This window comes from Gossypium raimondii, chromosome 2, assembly GCF_025698545.1.
Source record: "Gossypium raimondii isolate GPD5lz chromosome 2, ASM2569854v1, whole genome shotgun sequence".
NCBI lineage: Eukaryota > Viridiplantae > Streptophyta > Magnoliopsida > Malvales > Malvaceae > Gossypium > Gossypium raimondii.
Genome location: NC_068566.1, coordinates 47,035,277 through 47,056,094, shown reverse-complemented (window position 1 = coordinate 47,056,094; position 20,818 = coordinate 47,035,277). Strand labels below are relative to the sequence as shown.

At 33.2% G+C, this 20,818-nt stretch overlaps 2 protein-coding genes and 1 long non-coding RNA gene across 3 annotated transcripts in view; 2 read left to right on the top strand and 1 right to left on the bottom strand.

The window, feature by feature from the left end:
• The window catches only part of LOC128039272 (uncharacterized), a 52,988-nt gene extending 37,907 nt beyond the window's left edge, over window positions 1-15,081 (bottom strand). Inside the window, exon 1 of the long non-coding RNA XR_008193788.1 lies at window positions 14,933-15,081. This is a non-coding gene — a long non-coding RNA (uncharacterized LOC128039272). The remainder of the gene's footprint in view (window positions 1-14,932) is intronic.
• Window positions 1-15,155, top strand: part of LOC105789258 (disease resistance protein RPV1) — a 59,129-nt gene extending 43,974 nt beyond the window's left edge. Inside the window, exon 7 of the mRNA XM_052627698.1 lies at window positions 14,543-15,155. Within this exon, the coding sequence (XP_052483658.1) occupies window positions 14,543-15,088 (546 nt within the window). The 3' untranslated portion in view covers window positions 15,089-15,155. The remainder of the gene's footprint in view (window positions 1-14,542) is intronic.
• LOC105789749 (disease resistance protein RPV1) overlaps window positions 3,803-20,818 on the top strand; it is a 52,506-nt gene continuing 35,490 nt past the window's right edge. The window contains 3 exon segments of the mRNA XM_052627696.1: window positions 3,803-4,321; window positions 5,631-5,796; window positions 5,798-6,793. Of these exon segments, the coding sequence (XP_052483656.1) occupies window positions 3,855-4,321; window positions 5,631-5,796; window positions 5,798-6,793 (1,629 nt within the window). The 5' untranslated portion in view covers window positions 3,803-3,854.

Below are 20,818 nucleotides of genomic sequence, written 5' to 3'. Positions count from 1 at the left end.
ATGTTTTGATGAGATACAAATTTTTCAGGTAAGAATTATTTTAAATAAGAAATTTCCAATTCCAAAAATTGGATGAGATTTTTAAATTTGAACCAACAACTTTTATATGATGAGGGTTTTAAGTTGATTCTTCCATCAAAAGGAGTTTCCTTTGCACTTGGATGACATATAAAAGTTAAACTTACATGTATAAAAAATGATTAAAAAATTAGGTATTTTACTCTAAGTTGTATATTAATTTAATTTAATTATAAAAGTACAGAAGAAGTTTTGGGATCTTCTCTATCTAAAATTATATATAATTTATTTTTGACAAAAGGTTAAATTATGTTATTATTCCTGTATTTTATAAAATTGTGAATTTAGATTCTATAATTTGGTCAATTTTAGTTTCTATACTTTTGAATTTTAAAATTTTAATCCTTACCAAACGATACATTAAATTTATTAAGTTATGCTATTTTTAAAATCTAATGTGATGAACATATTATCCTATGTGTAATGTTATATTAGTTTTTTATTTCTGTATATTACTCACTAAAAATCTAATTAATTGTTTAATAACTATCATTTACATCGAATTAAAATTTTAAAATCTAAAAAGTATAGAGACTTGGAATGATCCAATTGGGGCATATAGACTAAGTCTACAACCGTATGTGTAGTGTAATACTAGTAATTGAACTTAATCGATGTAACTACTACTTCAAAAAGTAAAGGGACTAAAATTATTGAAATTAAAATATAAGAACTGAATTCACAACTTTTACAAAGTGCAGGGACTAATAGAAGATTTTAACCCTTCGTTTTTTTAAGAACTCCTTCCTACCCTCATCTCTCTTCGTACGGATCTTTGCCCCAAGCGAGCATCTCACCACGACTCTGATCAAATGAGGTAAATTCGAAGCCCTTAAATTTGTACTTGAGTATCAGTTATCTGATCTCAGCCTCTGTAAGTGATTTTTCTGCTTTGGATTTCGAAGAACATCTGAAATTTGTTCACACAGCTAATGAGATCTTCAGCTATTTTGAAATAGCGGTCGTAGTGAAACCACCATGCCAACCGTATTTGATATCTAACTTTCCTGCCTTCCATAATTTGTGTGTATGTGTCTCTCTCTCTCTCTCTCTCTTTATGTATGTATATATTTTCCAGAGTTTATATAGGGGAAGGATGTAGTGGTTGAATCGATGGATCACCCCCAAGACCTGAAGCAGTTCAGTCTCCCAGTCTTGGTTTGATTGCTATTTAACTTATAAAACTCATTTAATAAGAAAATATTATCAATACAGATATAATTATTTTTTAATAATTTTATTATACAAATATTTAGGAAATAGATATCATAATCAAACTGAAATTAGAATTTTTGGAAAAGGATTGAGTCACCACCAACTCTAATAATCTTATATAAACCCAACAAGTCCCCTCGCTGTAAATCCATATCATTAGCGATTTCAATTCTTTTATTTGTTTGGATTACAAGAAATCATGTCATACTATCAAAGAAAATATCATAATCGCAAACAAAGTTACTAAAAAAAAGAAATTTACTCGTCCCAAACCGAATGATAACAGTAATTCTTGGGAACAATTACCGGCATGGGAGAAAATTTTTTGCATAAAGTGGGTGCAATGCCATGGAAAAGATTTGTTGAATCAAAGAATAATTTGTTCAAAACCGATAAAGTATTCGAATGGGATGATTCAGCTAGTTTAAAAGCTTTTCAGGAACCCAAATAGAGATTCTGGGAATATTATCATTGATTTCCTTGCACAAATAAGTTGCTAAGTAATGCAACAGATATTTATACCGATGATATTGATTGGAACTCCAAAATTGATCCAAAACCTTTTTTTTGGAAATAAAGTCAATTTCCGATGATGAAGAGGGAAGAAGAAGTTAAAAGGATTGATTCGTTTTCGATTCCATTAGAGCAAATTAAAGCCATTGGATGGGAGTACGATGAACCTACACCACGCTTACCTACAATAGTTGGATCATAGAACAAACAAATACAACGAAATTATCTTAAACACTCATTTTTTTCATTATTATTATTTGAATAAGATTATGTATGGTAGTAATTTAATTCAATATATATTAATATTTACAATTTTGAATTTCGACACTCATCCTTAATTATAATGTATAATTCAATTAATATATATTGATTATTAATATTGAATATCTAATCTAATATTTATCTGACACGTTTTAATGACATTAAAATACCAATTTATTACCATTTACCTATATTTATTATTAAAAATATAACAAAATCCAATATTTATTTAATCACGTTAAATTTTATCATTCATGTATTTTGAACGACCTTAATCATCAGGCTATCACATGGGTTCTCTAAGCACGTCAAATTTGGTGATTCATATATGTGAATTGTTTTTGATTAATTACATTAAAATTTTAAAATAGATATGGTAAGAATATTTATTGAATTTCCTTTTTCTTGACTTGGTGCTTAAATTAGGAAAGAAATCTATGGCATACCACAAAAAGGATATGAAGATCCTTAATGAGTATTGGAAAATATTTAATCAATTTTGTGCTAGTTGCCCTCAGCATGAAATTTTGGATCAATTACTCAACCTTACCCTTATCCCATCCTCTTTAATTGCTAATTTAAGGCCCATAAATCATTGTTTAAGGTCTGATAATATATATTTTTTATAGTGTACAACTTTAACGTTTTCCTTCCTTTCTACTACCTCTGTTGAAAAACTCTACTCAAATAATATTTTTAATAAAAATGTTGATAGCACCAAATGGACCGTAAGCATGACTCCAAAATGAAACGCGTTTTCTAGTACCGCTATTTTCCACACCAAATACTTCGGAATTATTCTCCTTTTTCTTCTGTCCCTCTCAATTCTCATTTTCAATTTACTTTAATGTGCAATATACCTGAATTTTTATTATTTTTAATTTTTAAAAATTTATTTACTTTAGATAACATGAACAAATCAAATAAAAAATTGACGACCTAATCAATTTAATCACCAATTCTTTTTTAAAAACAATTAATTCTTCATTCATGCATAGATACTAAAACTTTTCTTTACTATACCGAACTTGAATGTTTAATGTGATGTCTATGTGATATATGGTGGTTGTGGTTTAATTATTGACTGTATCCACCAAGGAATTAGCCGATAAAAGTATCATGGAGATCATTCTATTGAGAGTCAAATTATATTTAACCCATTTTATTTAAAAACAAGCAAATTAGTCCATATACATTAGATAAAATAACAAATTTATCATTTCTATTAAAAATTCATCCATTTTTGTTGTTAAAAACTAACGTGAATGACGAAATAACCAAATAGTTGCATGTGGCGTGTCACATGTACCTCATGTTGATTACATGGACCAATTTTTAACAATAATGATGGATAATTTTTTTAACAAAAGAATTAATTTACCTTCTAATCTAATACACAAAGACCAATTTACTAGAGAAAACAAAATATAATATAACTTAAAATACAACAACCTTCATAGTATTTTTACTAATATTAGCGTGAAGATGATGTCTATATTACGTGTTGTGTTAGCTATAACCATCAAGTTAATCAATAGATTGTATTTTTCAAGCAAAATTAATAATATAGAATACGTAACCCTAGTTGGTAGATTTGGAAAAAAACAACATGGCCGACATGAATTTCTTCGGGCAGTTGTATGAACTGGTGGAAGGATTGACCCACCATGGATTGGGAACTGCCACTTGACTGCTAATAATATCTGCTTTGCCATTCATATATATATATATATGCTGGAACCTCATTATTACATAAAAAATACAGGACGACTTCATTTTCTTCGTCAATGGCAATGTCAGAAATCTCGCGATGTAGTTATCATGTATTCTTGAGTTTTAGAGGTGAAGATACGCGCAAAAGTTTCACGGATCATCTTTACACAGCTTTGGTGCACTTAGGAATTCAAACATTTAGAGATGATGAGGAAATCGAGAGAGGGAATAACATAAAAGATGAAATTGAAAAAGCAATACTACACCACTCCAAAATTTCTATCGTTGTTTTCTCAAAGAATTATGCTGCATCCACATGGTGTCTTAACGAACTTGTAATGATATTGGAGCACAAGAAATCCTCTAAACATATTGTGTTGCCAGTTTTTTATGATGTGGATCCGAGTCAAGTCAAGAACCAGACGGAAAGTTATGCAGAAGCATTTACCCAACATGAACAAAACTTCGAGTCCATGGTACAAAGATGGAGGAATGCTTTAAAAGAAGTTGCGGATATAGGAGGCATGGTTCTACAAGACAGGTACGTCATAATCAAGTTCCATATGGTTACTTCAATCCTTTTCATTAAGACTTGATAGATAGAGTAGAAGGAAAATTAATAGAAAATATTGTTAGGTAGCGTTTGGAAATTAAAATGGTTACTTCAATCCATTTTAAAGGGTTAATTATAACTCAGAAACATTAACATGTTTTAATTGAGTCATTAAAATATTAGTATTGTATCAATAAGATCTTTCTATCAACAAGCCATCAGCTTAAGCATTAAATGTTAGCTCGAATCTGATGTGGGATGTTTTTAAAACACATAGATCAAATTTTAAATACGTTTGCACCTATCACATGAATAATTTGGATTTGACGAGTTGAAAACAAAAAGAAATAGCCTCTTGAATTTAATGACACTATTTGTGGTTTTCTAAGATGTCATTGTTGGTAATGCAAAAGAATATTTGGAATTGAGGAAAATCCTCTAACTATTGCAAAAACTATTTTTAGAATATTTTCAGTTAGAAAAATCCTTTGCTACTTTTGAAAACTAAAATTGTTATTTTACCATTTTTCCCATCAAAAAATAGTATAAATAGGAGGGGTCATTCTCCCACCTAACACAACAAGAGAAAAACAACTTCTCTATGTTCTCTAAATTCTAATGTTCTGCAAAATTACACGAGAGGAAAATTTTGTCTAAGAGATTAGGTTTTAAGCGGGACTCTTTGTGACCCTTTTAATCTTTCTTAGGAATTGAACTTTTTCCGGGAAGAATAATGTCAATCGTGTTCCACCTTCTTTATTCGAGAGTATGAATATTGGAGTATTGTGTTGGGGGGTAACGTCCACTATACGATTACACTGATTAGGGCAAACTTGCCTCTAATATAGTGGTTCTTCCACGACACAGTGATTCTTATTTTATTTAAATTCAGCTTGGTCTCTTGTAACAATTCTATTTTGCAGTAGTATATTTGCAACAATTATATCCAAGTTATTCGTGTAATAGGTCTACACATATTCAAAATGTTACAATGAATAAAATATATATATAAATTCATGTAAATAACATGAATTTATTAAACTTTCACAAAGTGAAAGTTGAAATTTTGAGTATAGGTTGTTTCTAAGCGAATTTCATTAATTTTATGTTGTTTTATTTGATTTGATTTTAAATGTAATAATTCTATCGAAATGTTGCATTAGTTTCTTATTTTACTTTAACATATAATCTCATAATTAAAAAAATCAAAATATATTCAAGAAAAGAGAAACTACATTAGTAGCTTTTACTTAATTTTCAAGATTTTACCATTGAGTTGTATTTTTCAAATTTGCAGGCATGAATCACAATTCATCCAAGATATTGTTAAAGAAGTTCAAAATAAACTTAATCTTATTTCTTTGTATGTCCCTCCTTATTTAGTTGGAATAGATTCTCTCGTGACACAAATTAATCAATTGTTAGAACAAGATGGAGCAAATAAAGTTGGCATTGCAACTATTTGTTGGCATTGCAACTATTTGTGGCATTGGAGGCATTAGGAAGACAACCATTGCCAAAGTTGTTTACAATCAAAACATCCCGAGGTTTGAAGGTTATAGTTTCCTTGCTGATGTTAGAGAAACAAGTCAAGATTGCAATGGTTTAGTCCGTTTGCAAAGGCAACTTATTTCAGATATCCTTAAAGGAAAATCACATAAAATATTCAATATAGATAATGGAATTAACAAGATCAAAGAAATTGTATGTTGTAGAAGAGTTCTTCTTGTTCTTGATGATGTTGATGGATTGGAAAAAATAAGAAAATTAATGGGAACTCAAATTCCTTTTCATCCGGGAAGTAAAATCATCATAACTAGTAGAAACCGATGCCTATTGAATGCACATTATATAAGCCAAATGTTTGATTTGGAAGCATCAACTAGTTGTGGAGGCTTAAGCAAGCTATTTGAAGTAAAAGAACTAGCTTCAAGTGAATCGCTACAACTTTTTAATTGGTATGCTTTTGGTCATAACTCTATGCCTGAAAGTTCAATGGCATATGCAAGAAGTTTAGTGAAACACTGTGGTGGGCTTCCGTTAGCTCTTCAAGTTTTGGGCTCTTCATTATCTAGCAAAAGTATGAGTTCTTGGAAAAGTGCATTGGAGAAATTGGAAGAAATCCCTGACAGCAAAATTCAAGAGATTCTAAGAATAAGCTATGATTCTTTAGAAGACGATCATGACAAAAATTTATTCCTTGACATAGTTTGTTTATTCATTGGGAAGGATAGAGATTACACGACTACAATTCTAGATGGTTGTGATTACTATACAACAATTGGAATTGAAAATCTAGTAGGCAGGTCTCTCTTAATCATTAATGACAAAAACAAGCTAATGATGCACCAAATGATTAGAGATATGGGACGAGAAATTATTCGTCAAGAATCTTCTGATATTGGGAAACGAAGTAGATTGTGGCATAAGAACGCGTTTGATGTAATAAGAGAAAAAATTGTAAGAAACATCATTTTACTCAACTTTTTTCTTGTGTGCATGTAAACTACTTTTTTTATCAAATTTCTTTTTATTTTTTAAAAAAGTTTTTCGATGCGAGGTTCGAACGTTAAGTGCCTCACACTTGACCTAAAAGGATTGCTAGAAGACAAGGCTAAAAGGGCAAATACAACTCTACATTTTCCAAATCATTCCAAAAGTCAGTTTCTCATGGCAAATGATGTTGATATGGAAACTCAAGCATTTGCAAAGATGAAGAGACTTAAATTGCTTCAACTGGATTATGTAAGACTTAAAGGAGACTTCAAAGACTTTCCCAAAAGATTAAGATGGTTACGTTGGTATGGGTTTAGTATGTGTTAGAGTTAATATAGTCAAAGCAGTTGTAATATAGTCAAAACCGTTGTACCATTGTAAGTCTGTTAGCAGTTAGTCTGTTAGCAGTTAAAGATGATAGCAGTTAGAAAGGTTGCTGTAACGTCTGTCAGCTTCAGCTCTCATGCATGTATAAATACGTGCAACCTGCATGTATTAAGCAAGTCTTTGAATAAGATGTTTCTCTTCAGAGTTTTCTTCTTATAATTTCACATGGTATCAGATGTAAGTATTTCCTGGTTTTTTTTCTCTTTCGCTGTGCAGTTTTGTATTGGGCAAGATGACATCCAGTGCTTCTGATGGAGTTCTTGACAGTCGTTTCTTTTCAACAAAGCGTATTAGTGTTCTTCTTGATGATAATACGTATCTACTCTGGCGCCAGCAAGTTCTCTTGGCTGTGAAAGCGCATAAATTACAGCGCTTCTTGGATTCTCAAGAAACTCCGCCACCCTCGTTACTTGTCGATGATAATGGTGGTTCGTATGAAAATCTAGATTTTGCATTGTTTGAACAGCAGGATAGTGCCCTTGCTTCGTGGTTACTCTCTTCTATTAGTCAAACGGTGCTTCCTCATCTCATTGGCATGGATACTAGCGCCAAGATTTGGAATGCGGTTGTTACTTTGTTTGGTAGTAAAACAACCTCTAAACTGATGGCATATCGTCGAGCGTTACACTCTCAACGCAAAGGTGACCTTGGCATGAAGGAGTTCTTGATGAAGGTTAAGGGTTGTTGTGACAATCTTGCTAGTTGTGGAGAAATCATTGGAGAGCATGAACACATTACTGCAATCCTTAATGGCCTACCTCCAGATTATGAATCGATTATCACAATTATTACGGCGAGTCAGATTCCCTACACGGTACAAGGAGTAACCTCTATGCTTCTTGATCTCGAGGCTCGTCACAGGTCGTGGCATCAAGTATCCAATGGGCAAACTTGGTGTTGAATGAGTCTTCTGATGATCCTGGTTCACTACCTGCTTATCAGCCATCATCTTCAGTTCGAGGACGTGGGCGAGGGCATTCGTCTAGCTCAAGAATTCAATGTCAGCTTTGTGGGAAGGCTGGTCATCTTGTTGACCGCTGCTACCATCGTTTTGACTCATCATACAAGAGTAGCAACTATAGACCCCCTCCACAAGCAAATATGTGCATGACTGGTTCTAGTTCATCCGCACCTTGGAGTCCGTCTACACCTTGGTTTTCTTATCCTCAGCAAAGTCCTCCGTGGGGTTCTCCAGGTTGGTGTTTTCCTCCTCCTTCATCTGTCTGGCCTAACCCGTTTGTTGGTAGCTCTCCACAACAGGTTAGTATGCCCCAACAAGTCAGTATGCCATCTGCTGGTGTCACACCACCTCAAGCTTATGTTGCAACTCCTGAAACAATAGCTGACAATGCATGGTATCCAGACTCTGGTGCAACACACCACCTCACCAATTCAGCTACTTTGGTTGGTGACGGTGGGTCATGTAACGGACCAGGTAAGGTTTTTGTTGGTAATGGTTCTGCATTACCTGTTTTATCTACTGGGCAGTCCTCATTAATCACGAGATCTTGACCATTGTACATGTGATCTTTACTGCTTGTTCCTGGAATTACTAAAAATCTATTATCTATGTCAAAGTTTGCTAAAGATAATCAGGTAATGTTTGAGTTCTTGCCTACTCAGTGCCGGGTGCGTGATTTAAGGACCAGAGAAGTGCTTCTTCGAGGGTTGGTGCATCATGGGTTATATAAGCTTCAACTCAACAAGTCTCCTGCACCTACAACTCTGTCTCATGCTGCTCAATGTCTTACAACAAGCACAAAGCTTCCTATTAGTGTTTGGCATGCTAGATTAGGCCATCCATGTAAAGCAACACTTACAAAAGCTCTTCTTCAGTGTAATATACAGTTTATAGACAGTAATAAATTTGTTGACTGTGTTGCCTGTCACTTGGGTAAAGAACGCAAGCTTCCGTTTTCAAAGTCATGCACTGAGTATTCCTCACCTTTGCAATTAGTAGTGGCTGATGTCTGGGGACCCGCTCCTGTTGTATCCAACGGTTTTCGCTACTATGTTGCATTCACTGATGCTTATTCACGCTACACATGGCTCTATTTTTTGAAGAATAAGTCTGATATTGCTGCTGTATTTCCACAGTTTCACCTTCAAGCTGAGAGGATGCTTGGTACTAAACTCAAAGTTCTACAAACCGATGGGGAGGGAGTTTGGGCTTTGAAGAACTATTTGAGTCAACATGGGATTCTCTGAGGCTCACATGTCCATACACATCAGCTCAAAATGGGCTTGTCGAACGGAAACATCGCCAGGTAGTTGAAATCGGTCTGTCTATGCTAGCTCATGCCACTATGCCCTTGTTATTCTGGAATGAAGCATTTTGCAGTGCAATATTCTTGATTAATAGATTACCCTCTCAACCCTTAGGTGATATATCCCCATATGAAAAACTTTTTAAAACAAAGCCAAATTATTCTTTCCTTCGAACGTTTGGTTGTCTATGCTTTCCTAATCTGAGACCTTTCAACAAAACAAAATTACAATTTCGATCCACTCCCTGTGTTTTTCTTGGCTATTCTACCTTGCACAAAGGTTACAAATGTAGAGACCCTACAGGCAAAATTTACATTAGCCGTCATGTCACATTTAATGAAGCTATTTTTCCCTATAAAACTCATACCTCAATAGTCAAGCCGTCCATATCTAACACTTCACAAATAAATTCAAAATTGTTTGTCATAAAGCCTAGTCCTGTAGCTCATCATAACACCTCACCTAATATCATTTCTACTAATATTTCTTCAACACCTGTCTCATCTACTCCAACAACTACAATGCCTATTTCACAGCCCACTTATTCAACATTAGCTCACTCACCATTCACCTCACCCATATTACCTACGGCTTTATCACATATACCAACACAACCTTCTTCTTCCACGTTAGCCCAATTACCGTCCACTCCATCCATATCACCTTCAGCCTCACCACCTATTCCAATACAAACCACTCATTCTGTCCCGATAAATACTCATTCCATGATCACAAGGAGTAAAGTTGGCATTTTCAAACCAAAAGCTTATCTGAGCGAGGTGTCTACTTCTTCAAGTGATGTTCCTTCTGACATACATGCTGCAATGAAGTTTGAATGCTGGCAAACGGCAGTACATAGTGAGTTACAAGCCTTGAGTCGTAATAATACATGGACTCTCTGCTCCCTTCCTGAGAATAGACGGGCAATCGGGTGTAAGTGGTTGTTTAAAATTAAAAAGAAGGCTGATGGTTCTATTGACAGGTACAAAGCAAGATTAGTTGCAAAAGGTTTTTCTCAGCATGCAGGGTTTGATTTTCATGATACCTTTAGTCCTGTTGTTCGAGCTTCTACCATTCGGACCATTCTTGCATTAGCAGTTATGCAGGGGTGGGTTGTGCGTCAAGTTGATATCAACAATGCTTTTCTTAATGGCGAGCTTACTGAGGAAATATATATGGAGCAACCACCTGGTTTTGAAGTCCTGAATGCCTCTGGTCAGTCACTTGTGTGTAAGTTAAATAAGGCACTTTATGGCTTGCGTCAAGCTCCTCGAGCATGGTTTCAAACGCTCAAACAGTACCTTGTCACTGAGCTTGGCTTCCATGCATCAAAAGCAGATTCATCTTTGTTCATTCGGGTGTCTACTGAGAATTACATGCTACTAATGGTGTATGTAGATGACATCGTGATCACTGGTAGCAGTAGTCAAGATATAGATGCAATGGTTCGTCGTTTGCATGATAAGTTTGCCCTTAAGGATATGGGAAATCTTAGTTATTTTTTGGGAATTGATGTTCAACGTACGTCCCAAGGAATGTTACTCAGTCAGAAGAAGTACATTCTCGAATCGCTACTCAAGACTGGCATGCTTGGTGCAGCCTCTACACCAACGCCCATGGTCGTCACTCCTAAGTTGGCGGTTTCAGATGGAAGCTCTCCCTTTACAGATGTGTATTTGTATCGTAGTACAGTGGGCATGCTTCAATATGTCTGCATTACTAGACCAGATTTATCATTTTGTGTGAACAAACTGAGTCAGTACATGAGCTCTCCTACTGTCACTCATTGGAAAGCTGTAAAACGGGTCTTACGGTACTTGGCTGGCACTATGGATCATGGTTTGTATTTTGAAGCAGGATCGTTGGAACTGGTGTGTTATTCAGATGCTGACTGGGCCTCCTCAATTGAGGATCGACGGTCTACGTCGGGGTATGTGGTGTACTTAGGATCAAATCCAATTACCTGGTGCTCAAAGAAGCGACTGTGGTATCCGGTCATCTGTCAAGCGAATCCGTAGCCTTGCCAATTGCGTGTCGAGTTACTATGGATCAAACAACTCTTGGATGAAGTCCGGATTTCTTTGACTAAGGCGCCAATTGTATGGTGTGATAATTCTTCTGCAGTTTCAATTCTTGAAAATCCCACACATCATGCTAGGATGAAGCATGTGAAATAGATCATCATTTTGTTCGAGAAAAGTTCATCTTTGGAATGTTGCAAGTGAATTTTGTTCCATCTGCTCAATGATTTCGATGGTCTCACTAAACCAATACCTCCTAAATGTTTGTCTCTTTTCGACGTGCTCTTCAAGTCTTTGTCAATAAGTGAAATTAGTGATCAAAAGTCCAAAGAAATGTTAAGGGAATGTTAGAGTTAATATAGTCAAAGCGGTTGTAATATAGTCAAAACCGTTGTACCGTTGTAAGTCATTAGCAATTAGTGCATTAGCGTTAAAGATGATAGCGATTAGAAAGGTTCTTTGTAACGTCTGTAAGCTTCAGCTCTCATGCATGTATAAATACGTGCAACCTGCATGTATTAAGCAAGTCTTTGAATAAGATGTTTCTCTTCAGAGTTTTCTTCTTATAATTTCACAGTATGCAATCTTTTCCGATGGATTTTGATATCAATGAACTAGTTGTTCTCGACATGCGCAACAGTAAACTTAAACAAGTTTGGAAGGATACAGAGGTATGATATATACTAATTTTCCTTCTTTTTGTGGATATGTGAAACAATAATATATAAATGAAGGGTTTTCGTTTTTTGCAGTGCCTCCCAAATTTAAAGATCCTTAATCTCAACCATTCACATAGCCTTCTTAAATCCCCAAGCTTTTCAGGACTCCCTGGCCTTGAGAAGTTGATGCTCAAAGATTGCATAAATTTGGTGGAAGTTAATCAATCCATTGGTGAGCTAAAGATGCTTACTTTCTTGAACCTTAAAGATTGCACAGGTCTTAGGAAACTTCCAAGGACAATGGGTTCTTTAATATCACTTGAAGAGCTTATCTTATCTGGTTGTTCAAGACTTGATGATGTTCCTAGGGAGTTGCATAATATGGAATCATTGAAGGTGCTTAATTTAGATGAAACTGCCATATATCAATCAAGATTGGGGTTGCAGTGGCTCTTACTGAAAAGAAGCAAAGGATTGGGTTTCTCTTGGGCATCTCTACCGGGCTCTTTGGTAAAGTTAAGCCTTGAAAGTTGCAAATTATCTAATGATGTCATGCCCAATGATCTTTGTAACTTGGCTTCCTTGAAATCCTTAAATTTAAGTAGAAACCCAATTCATTACCTACCTGAGAGCTTAAAAAACCTTACAAAACTTGATGAACTTCTATTGACTTCTTGCACTGAACTCCAAATGATTCCAAAGCTTCCAGTCTTGCTCGATGTTTTTGAGTGCAACTTTATTTTTGGAGTCAATTCTTCATTTCAAGGAAATAGGTCAATTCTTCCATGCTTCTTTTCTTCCACACGATGTGTTAATATTTTTTGGATGTGGAAAATTGAATGAGGTTGAAGATATATTCAAGTTGGAACCAATTGAAAACTTTGAAGCAGAAGAGATTAGAAGATTATTCAACGTGGATTCCATTAACAGAAATCGACTGCAACTTTATAGCTACCTAACAGACAGCATAATGCTAGCTACCCCACAGGTCCAATAGTTCTCCAACTTAAATTTTAGATCTATTTTTTCTCTTATACTACTTAATCATCTAACTTGTTCTTTTTGGATCAGGTCTTGCAAGAATGTGGTATAACAAGCACATTTGTTGTAGGAAGTGAAGTTCCGATTGGGTTTAAGCATGGCACTAACGAGCATCGAATCTCTTTTTTTTTGCCAACACCATCTCATCCTGATGAAAAGATCCTTCGGTTCAGCTTATGCATTGTTTTCTCTTTAGCTAGTGATCAAATGTTGGAGCTTCTACCAAGTGTCCACATTTTCAATGAGACCAAAATGATCAAGCAGAGATATCGGTCAAGTTTCATTGGAATTCCTCATACTAACGAGAACACAATGTTGTGGTTGATTCATTGGCCAGTAATGGACTGTCAGTTTGAAGGTGGTGACCTTGCGAGTTGCATGGTAATGCCTATTCATCTCAGCATAAGAAAATTTGGCGTTACTTATGAATCAGAACACAAAATTAGATATGAATATGGTTTTTCGCACTTATCTACAGGTATGAGTAGACTTCAAATAATTATATTTTAGTAAATACATCCTATTATATTTATTTTAATATTGTTTCATTTTATATGTGAATAACAAATGTTCAAGAAATGATGAATGTTTCTCTAAAAGACTTTCTAATACAATAAAAATATTATCAAGAAATGTGACAATTTAATAGATTATGAGAGAAATTTAGCTTAATAATAAAATGATATTATAAAGTTATGCTGCAATTGGGGTCTAATGAAAAGAAGTTAATTGTTTGATAAATGATTAATCCAATAGTACTAATAGAAGTGGAAACTAAAATAATGGATAAAATTATAACGGTGGTGTTTTGATTAACATATTTAATAGTTTTAAAGTTTATATTTTATATAAAATGAAAAATAAAGATATAATTGTATAATTGATTATTTCTTACAAGTCTTATAATACATCTTAGTGATAATAACATTACTACTTTGATATCTTTTTTTCATACAACATTGACTATAGGGGATGAGTCACTATTTGCATTCGTGTTAAATGGGTGTCTGATAAAAGCTTGAATTATCACTCCATTCAAGTCAATACTATTACTTTCTAATAAACATATTATGTTGATGATCACTAAAATTGATAAATAACACATTATTGTACATATTTTAGGAGATGAAGTTTCCACAAGAAATATCAAGATGGACCTAACTGAACACTTTCCCAGTTTGGAATCTTATGGAAATGTTAAAGTGCAACTTTACAATTATATAGAAGAATCAAAAGTGATTGCTTCCCCACAGGTTCCCTTTACAAGTTCCAAGTTTTTAAAATTATTTATATACTATATACTTTTTAATAACTCATTCTCTAACCCAATGCTACAGGTATTATATGATTACGGTATAATTACAACATTTGATCCATTGCCATTTGATTACAATGGTCATTACCATGGCCATCAAGCTGGCAAGACTGAGGTTTCAATATCAGTGCCCCCAAACTCTAGTCGAAAGATAAGTTACTTCTTAAATTCGATTATTATTTTTTCTGCCAAGAATGATAGAACATATGGATTTTTACCATGCCTTGAAATTGTGAACGAGACCAAAGGTACAAAGTGGACCTACTCCAAATATTTCATGGGAATTCTTGAAACTAAGAATACCTTATACTGGACGACTTGTTGGAACTTTAGGGGTGATGAATTTGAAGCTGGTGATCATATTACTCTTCGGGTTCTTTCAGATTTATCTGTGCTAGAATTTGGTATTGACCTTGTATATGATTATGAGCTAGACGACAACCCAAATTTTTTCAGTCAGTTGTCATGGATGAGTAAATGTTTTAAGTATCTTCTCGGGAATTTTGTTTATATTTTGTCGAAATCCCAAAAAAACTTGTATAGGTTGCAAAGTTTAGTCAAATGTTGATTATTGTATATGATTATCAATTGCATAGTCACTTTATATATTTAATAGACAAAAGTTTCTAGCTGTATCTTATCAGAGTTGTTGCTATATAATTAAAGATACTCAATTCATGTGAAGAAAAAAAAATTGAACACGATTAGTATTGGAAAAACAGTGATACAGATATTACGAGAGAAATAATTATTTGTGAAGATCAATAAATGTGAATTTTAATTTCAAGAAATAAGTTTCTAAACCTTTTATTAACAGCAGAAGATATTTGAGTTATTTCGAATGAACTCCTGATAAATGTGAATTAGGGAATCTCCGGGAAATAATATAGAAGTGTGTAGTTTTCTAGGATTTAATGTATACTTCAGATGATTTGTTCAGGCTTGTCAATGATAGCTCTACCATGACGAAGTTGCTACAGAGATTCAAACAGTTGAAAGCTATGATAACAGAAGTTCCAAAATAGAATTTCGAAAAGTATTGAAGAACATTGTTCTTGGTAATTCAATTAACTTGTGCTTTTAATTAGATGCCGTGGAGTTATTGTTAACTATTACTAGGCTAAATCCTTAGAGAAAAGTAAATGTGAGCTTAATGATAAGAGGGCAATTAATAAACTTAATGGATTCTGTATCTATGGAAGTAAGGTAAATTTGAACTTAGCACGCTTTAAGGGAAAAGTGTTATACTGGAAGAAAGTTGAAAACGGTAAGCTAGGAGGTGATGATCGTAGAGATGAATTAGGAGGAGAAAACGAGAAAAGACTTTCTTGGGGGAACACAAATGGATGAAGAGATCAGATAGTCAATGAGGATTCTAGAGAAGCTAGGGATGCAACGTATCAATCAGAGGGAAACGAATCAATACAGATATAGTTATTTTTTAATAATTTTATTATACAAATATTTAGAAAATAGAAATCGTAGTCAAAATAAAATTAAAATTCCTTTTCCAACAAGGAAAAGGATTGAGTCACCAACGGCTCTAATAATATTATATAAACCCAACAAGTCTCCTCACTTTAAATCCATATCATTAGCAATTTCAATTCATTTATTTGTTTGGATTACAAGAAATCATGCCATACTATCAAAAAAGATATCATAATCGCCCAGAAAGGTAATACAGTCCAAATTTTACTCGTCCCAAACTGAATGATAACGGTAATTCATGGGAACCATTACCGCATGGGAGAAAAAATTCTGCATAAAAGTGGGTGCAATGCCATGGAAAAGATTTGTTGAATCAAAGAATAATTTGTTCAAAACAGATAAAGTATTCGAATGGAATGATTCAGCTGGTTTAAAAGCTTTCCAGAAGCCAAACAGAGATTCTGGGAATATTATCATCGTTTTCCTTGCACAAATAAGTTGCCAAGTAATGCAGCAGATATGTATATCGATGATATTGATTGGAACTCCAAAATCGACCCAAAACTTTTTTTGGAAATAAAGTCGATTTCCGATGATGAAGAGGAAGAAGAAGAAGTTAAAAGGATTGATTCATTTTCGATTCCATTAAAGCAAATTAAAGCCACTAGATGGGAGTACGATGAGCCTACATCACGCTTACCTACCATAGTTGGATCATAGAACAAGCAAATACAATGAAATTATCTTAAACACTCTCTTTTTTTCATTATTATTATTTGAATAAGATTATGTATGGTAGTCATTTAATTCAATATATATTAATTTTTACAATTTTGAATTTCGATAGTCATGACTAATTATAATGTCTAATTCAATTAATATATACTGATTATTAATATTGAATATCTAATCTAATATTTATTTGACACGTTTTAAATGACATTAAAATGCCGATTTATTACCATTTTACCTATATTCATTATTAAAATATAACAAAATTTAATATTTTATTTAATCATGTCAAATTTCATCATTCATATATGTGAATTGTGTTTCATTTATTGTATTAAAATTTTAAAACCAAATATTTTTGTTAATTATTATCAGAAAGCAAACATAAAGATAATAGTTTAAGATTTAAGTTTGCAAGTTAAAATGCGATTATTTTTTAAATAATTAACAATAAGAAAACAACAACTTAAAAATTACAATTAAAGTCAAAATGGAATTCCTTTTCCAACAAGGAAAGGGAAATTGAATTACCGCCTATATAATCTTATATAAACTCAAGTCCTTTAAAATCATAGTTCAATTTCAAAGTCATTGATTGTCTTTCTTGAATCAAAAGAAAGCATGTCATATCATCAAAATAAATATTATGTTCATCAACAAAGTTATTACTTGTCGAAATTTACTCATCTTAAACTAAAACATGACAGTAATTCATGGAGATAATTCCTTGCATGGTAAAAATAATTTTGCATGAAAGTGGGTGCAATGTCATGAATAATATTTGTTGATGCGAAGAATAATTTGTATAAAATTAATAAAGTATTCGAGTGAGATGATTTGGTTGATTTAAAAGATTTCCACGATTTCAAAGAGGGAAAATTATTATGGTTTTCCTTGAAAGAACTAGTTGCCAAGTACATTTTGAATAGATCAAGTAAGAATATTCCTTGGAAAACATTCTGCTTCTCGTGGTTCCACTATTAGGGGAAAAAAATCTATTACATTAAAAGAAAAGTACATAAAAACCCTTCATGAATGTTGAAAAATATTAAACAGCTCTTTGCTAGTTGCCTTTAGAATTAAATCTTTTACCAATTACTTATCTAATATTTTTAAGAAAGACTTTTACTTACGAGCAAAACTCCTTGAAATGCTAAAGAATTGATTTCTATCATGATTATCAACTCACATCAATTTTGATTTGATATAAATCTTTGAGAGGGCAGAGTGAGGTAAGAATATATTCTCTTGAAAATTAAATATTTAAACCAGAATACCCAACTAATATTTGTTCGATATCTTAAGAGAACTCTTATGAACAAGCCATGTAATAAGAACAATTAGTATTCCACTATAAAAGAGATATGATCCTTATTCGAATAATTACACTCAAAAGCGAGTAGTACCGGATTCTGGTGGAATTAAAGAGGTGGTTGAAATGTAACGTAAGAAATGTTTATAATATATTATGACTTTTCATAGTCTACTGCTCTTACTTGCTTTTTCACATCCCATATCAACCTTAGCCTTATCCCATCGTCTTCACTACTTTAAATGTCGTGAAATCGATTAATCCATGAATTTATTATGTTGAGTGAACCAGTTCTAGTGAAAATGAGAAATTTTTAATTTAATATTTTAAAAATTATAAAGATATAAGCTATTAAAATAATAAAATTTTACTTTTACTGTTATAAAAACATATAACTTTATTTCGGCCTCCCTTCAAAAAATTTTCTAGCTCCACCCTATTAAACTGTTACAGAATTGATTTCCATCATGGCTACCAACTCACAACAGTTTGGATTTGACATAAATCTTCAAAAGGGTAGAATGAGGTAAGAATACATTCTCTTGAAAATTATATATTTACACCAGAACATCCAATTGATATTTGTTCGATATTTTAAGATAACTATTATGAACAAGCATATGTAGTTATAGGAACTAGTGTTCCACAAATAGTAATCAAATCATCTCCCAAGAATGCTTTTTCTCGTTTTCTACTCCTAATTCATCTCTACGATCATCACCTCCTAGCTTACCATTTTCAACTTTCTTTTAGTACGCCACTCTTCCCTGAAAGCGAGCTAAGTTCACATTCACTTTACTTCCATATATACAAAATCAATTAAGTCTACTAATCGCCCTCTTAGCATCCATAATTCTTGCAAATCTTACAAAACCAAAAGATAGTCCTTTTCAATTCCTCTTGTTAGGAATAAACACGTCCAACACTTTGCCATGGTACTTAGAGATTTTCCAAAGTCCCTTCCAATGAAAACAAGCATGAATATTAGAAGCATAAATAGAAATCACCATTTTCTCTAAAGATTTAGCCTAATAATAGTTAAAAATAACTCCACGACATCTGGTTAAAAGCACAAGTTAATTGAATTACCAAGAACAAGGTGCTTCATTGAAGAACTTGAGCAAAAATCAAAATCGATAGCATACATAAAAGGATTAGAGATTAAATATAAGATGAAATCAGCCAAGCCAAGGCGGCAATGACTAAACCAAATTATTCATTTGCTCCATTTCAATTCCTACTATTGACACTATTTTTTTGATGAAAACGGGGTCGACTTGGGTTTTGAAAAATGAAACGGGAGTCGCCACCAATCCCTTTTTTATGAGGTGTGATTGGATCACCTCGAAAAGTGGTTGTTTTTAATAAACGGTTTGATTTTATTAAAACAACAAGTTTGGTCCACGAAATTCAGAAAAATGAGTTCGGGAATCGGTTACACACGAGGAAGGATTAGCACCCTCGATACGCCCAAAATTGGTACCTAGTTGATTACTTAATGTCTTAATGTCGAAAATTGAGAACTATGAAGAATTTTAAAAATACGATCCTTGTATTAAAAGGTTGAAAATTTTCAGGAAAAGGAGCATATTTCACGTTATTCGAGAAAGAGAATCATATCCAGTAAGTTAGGACACAATGTCTGGAATTCCCGATACGCGAATGAAAAATGCTTATTTAAAAGATATTTAACTATCTTGGATTAGAAAAGGGATCACGACCAGTAAGTTAGGACACGATACTTTTTTAATTCTCGATATCGTTTAAAACTTGAGCTTGAAAAGATTTGTGTAATAAAGTTTAAAAGAATATTCAATCGTTTAAATCAAATGAAAAAAAATCGCAACCCAATATGTTAGGGCACAATTTCTCAAAATATTAAACATTGAATATTGCATTCAAGAAAAATCCTCATCTCGAGAGAACAACGTGTCATATCCAATGCATTAGGACACGACGGGTTGAATTCCCAATAACGAGCTTTTAGTTATGTGTTAAAAAAAGTTTCGATTATTTAGATTCAACAAAGAAAATCGAAACCCAATACGTTAGGGCTCGATTCTCTCGAAGATCCTAAATATCAAGTACTATTTTTATTTTGAAAGTTTTTTAAATCTGGGTAAAAATTGATGTAATGACAATTATGATAATGTATGCATAAATAATACGAGCAATAGCAACGAAAATAAGATAAATAAATAAATGGACAAATCAATAATATACTAAATAACAAGCCCATAAACAAATAAAATTAAAATATCTTTGAAATAATATATGCACATGAACAAATAAATAATCATCAAGTAAAACAATAATAATAAAGAGAATACATAAGAATTATAAAGAATATAAAATATGCATGTACATATATACATATATATTTTAGAACAAACAGAAGTAAAAAATAATAATAAAAGAACAAAAAGATTAATGGAAAATAGAATGAAAGAGATAAAAAACAAAAGAAGAACAAAAGGTTACTTTTATTTCTTCTTGAATCCCCCCTCTTTTTTTTTTTGAATCCTTTTTTCTTTTCTTTTTCAAAAATCCCCCCTTCATTTTTACAGCATACTTGGCTTTATAGCCAAAAGAAAAGATGAAAAAAATGAGAGAAAAAAATGAGGGCCCCCCTAAATCCCTTCTTTTTGCTACTGTTTTTGTAGTCTGCTTCTATTTCTCCCTTTTTGCTGCTTGTTTGCAGGTACTTGATGGTGCAAGTAGGGTGAGGGTCGGTGGTGGCAGATGCGGCACTGGTCAGAGGCGGTGGCAGGGCAAGTGGCTGATGGGACGTGCGGCGGCAGTGTCAAAGTTAGGTGATGCTAG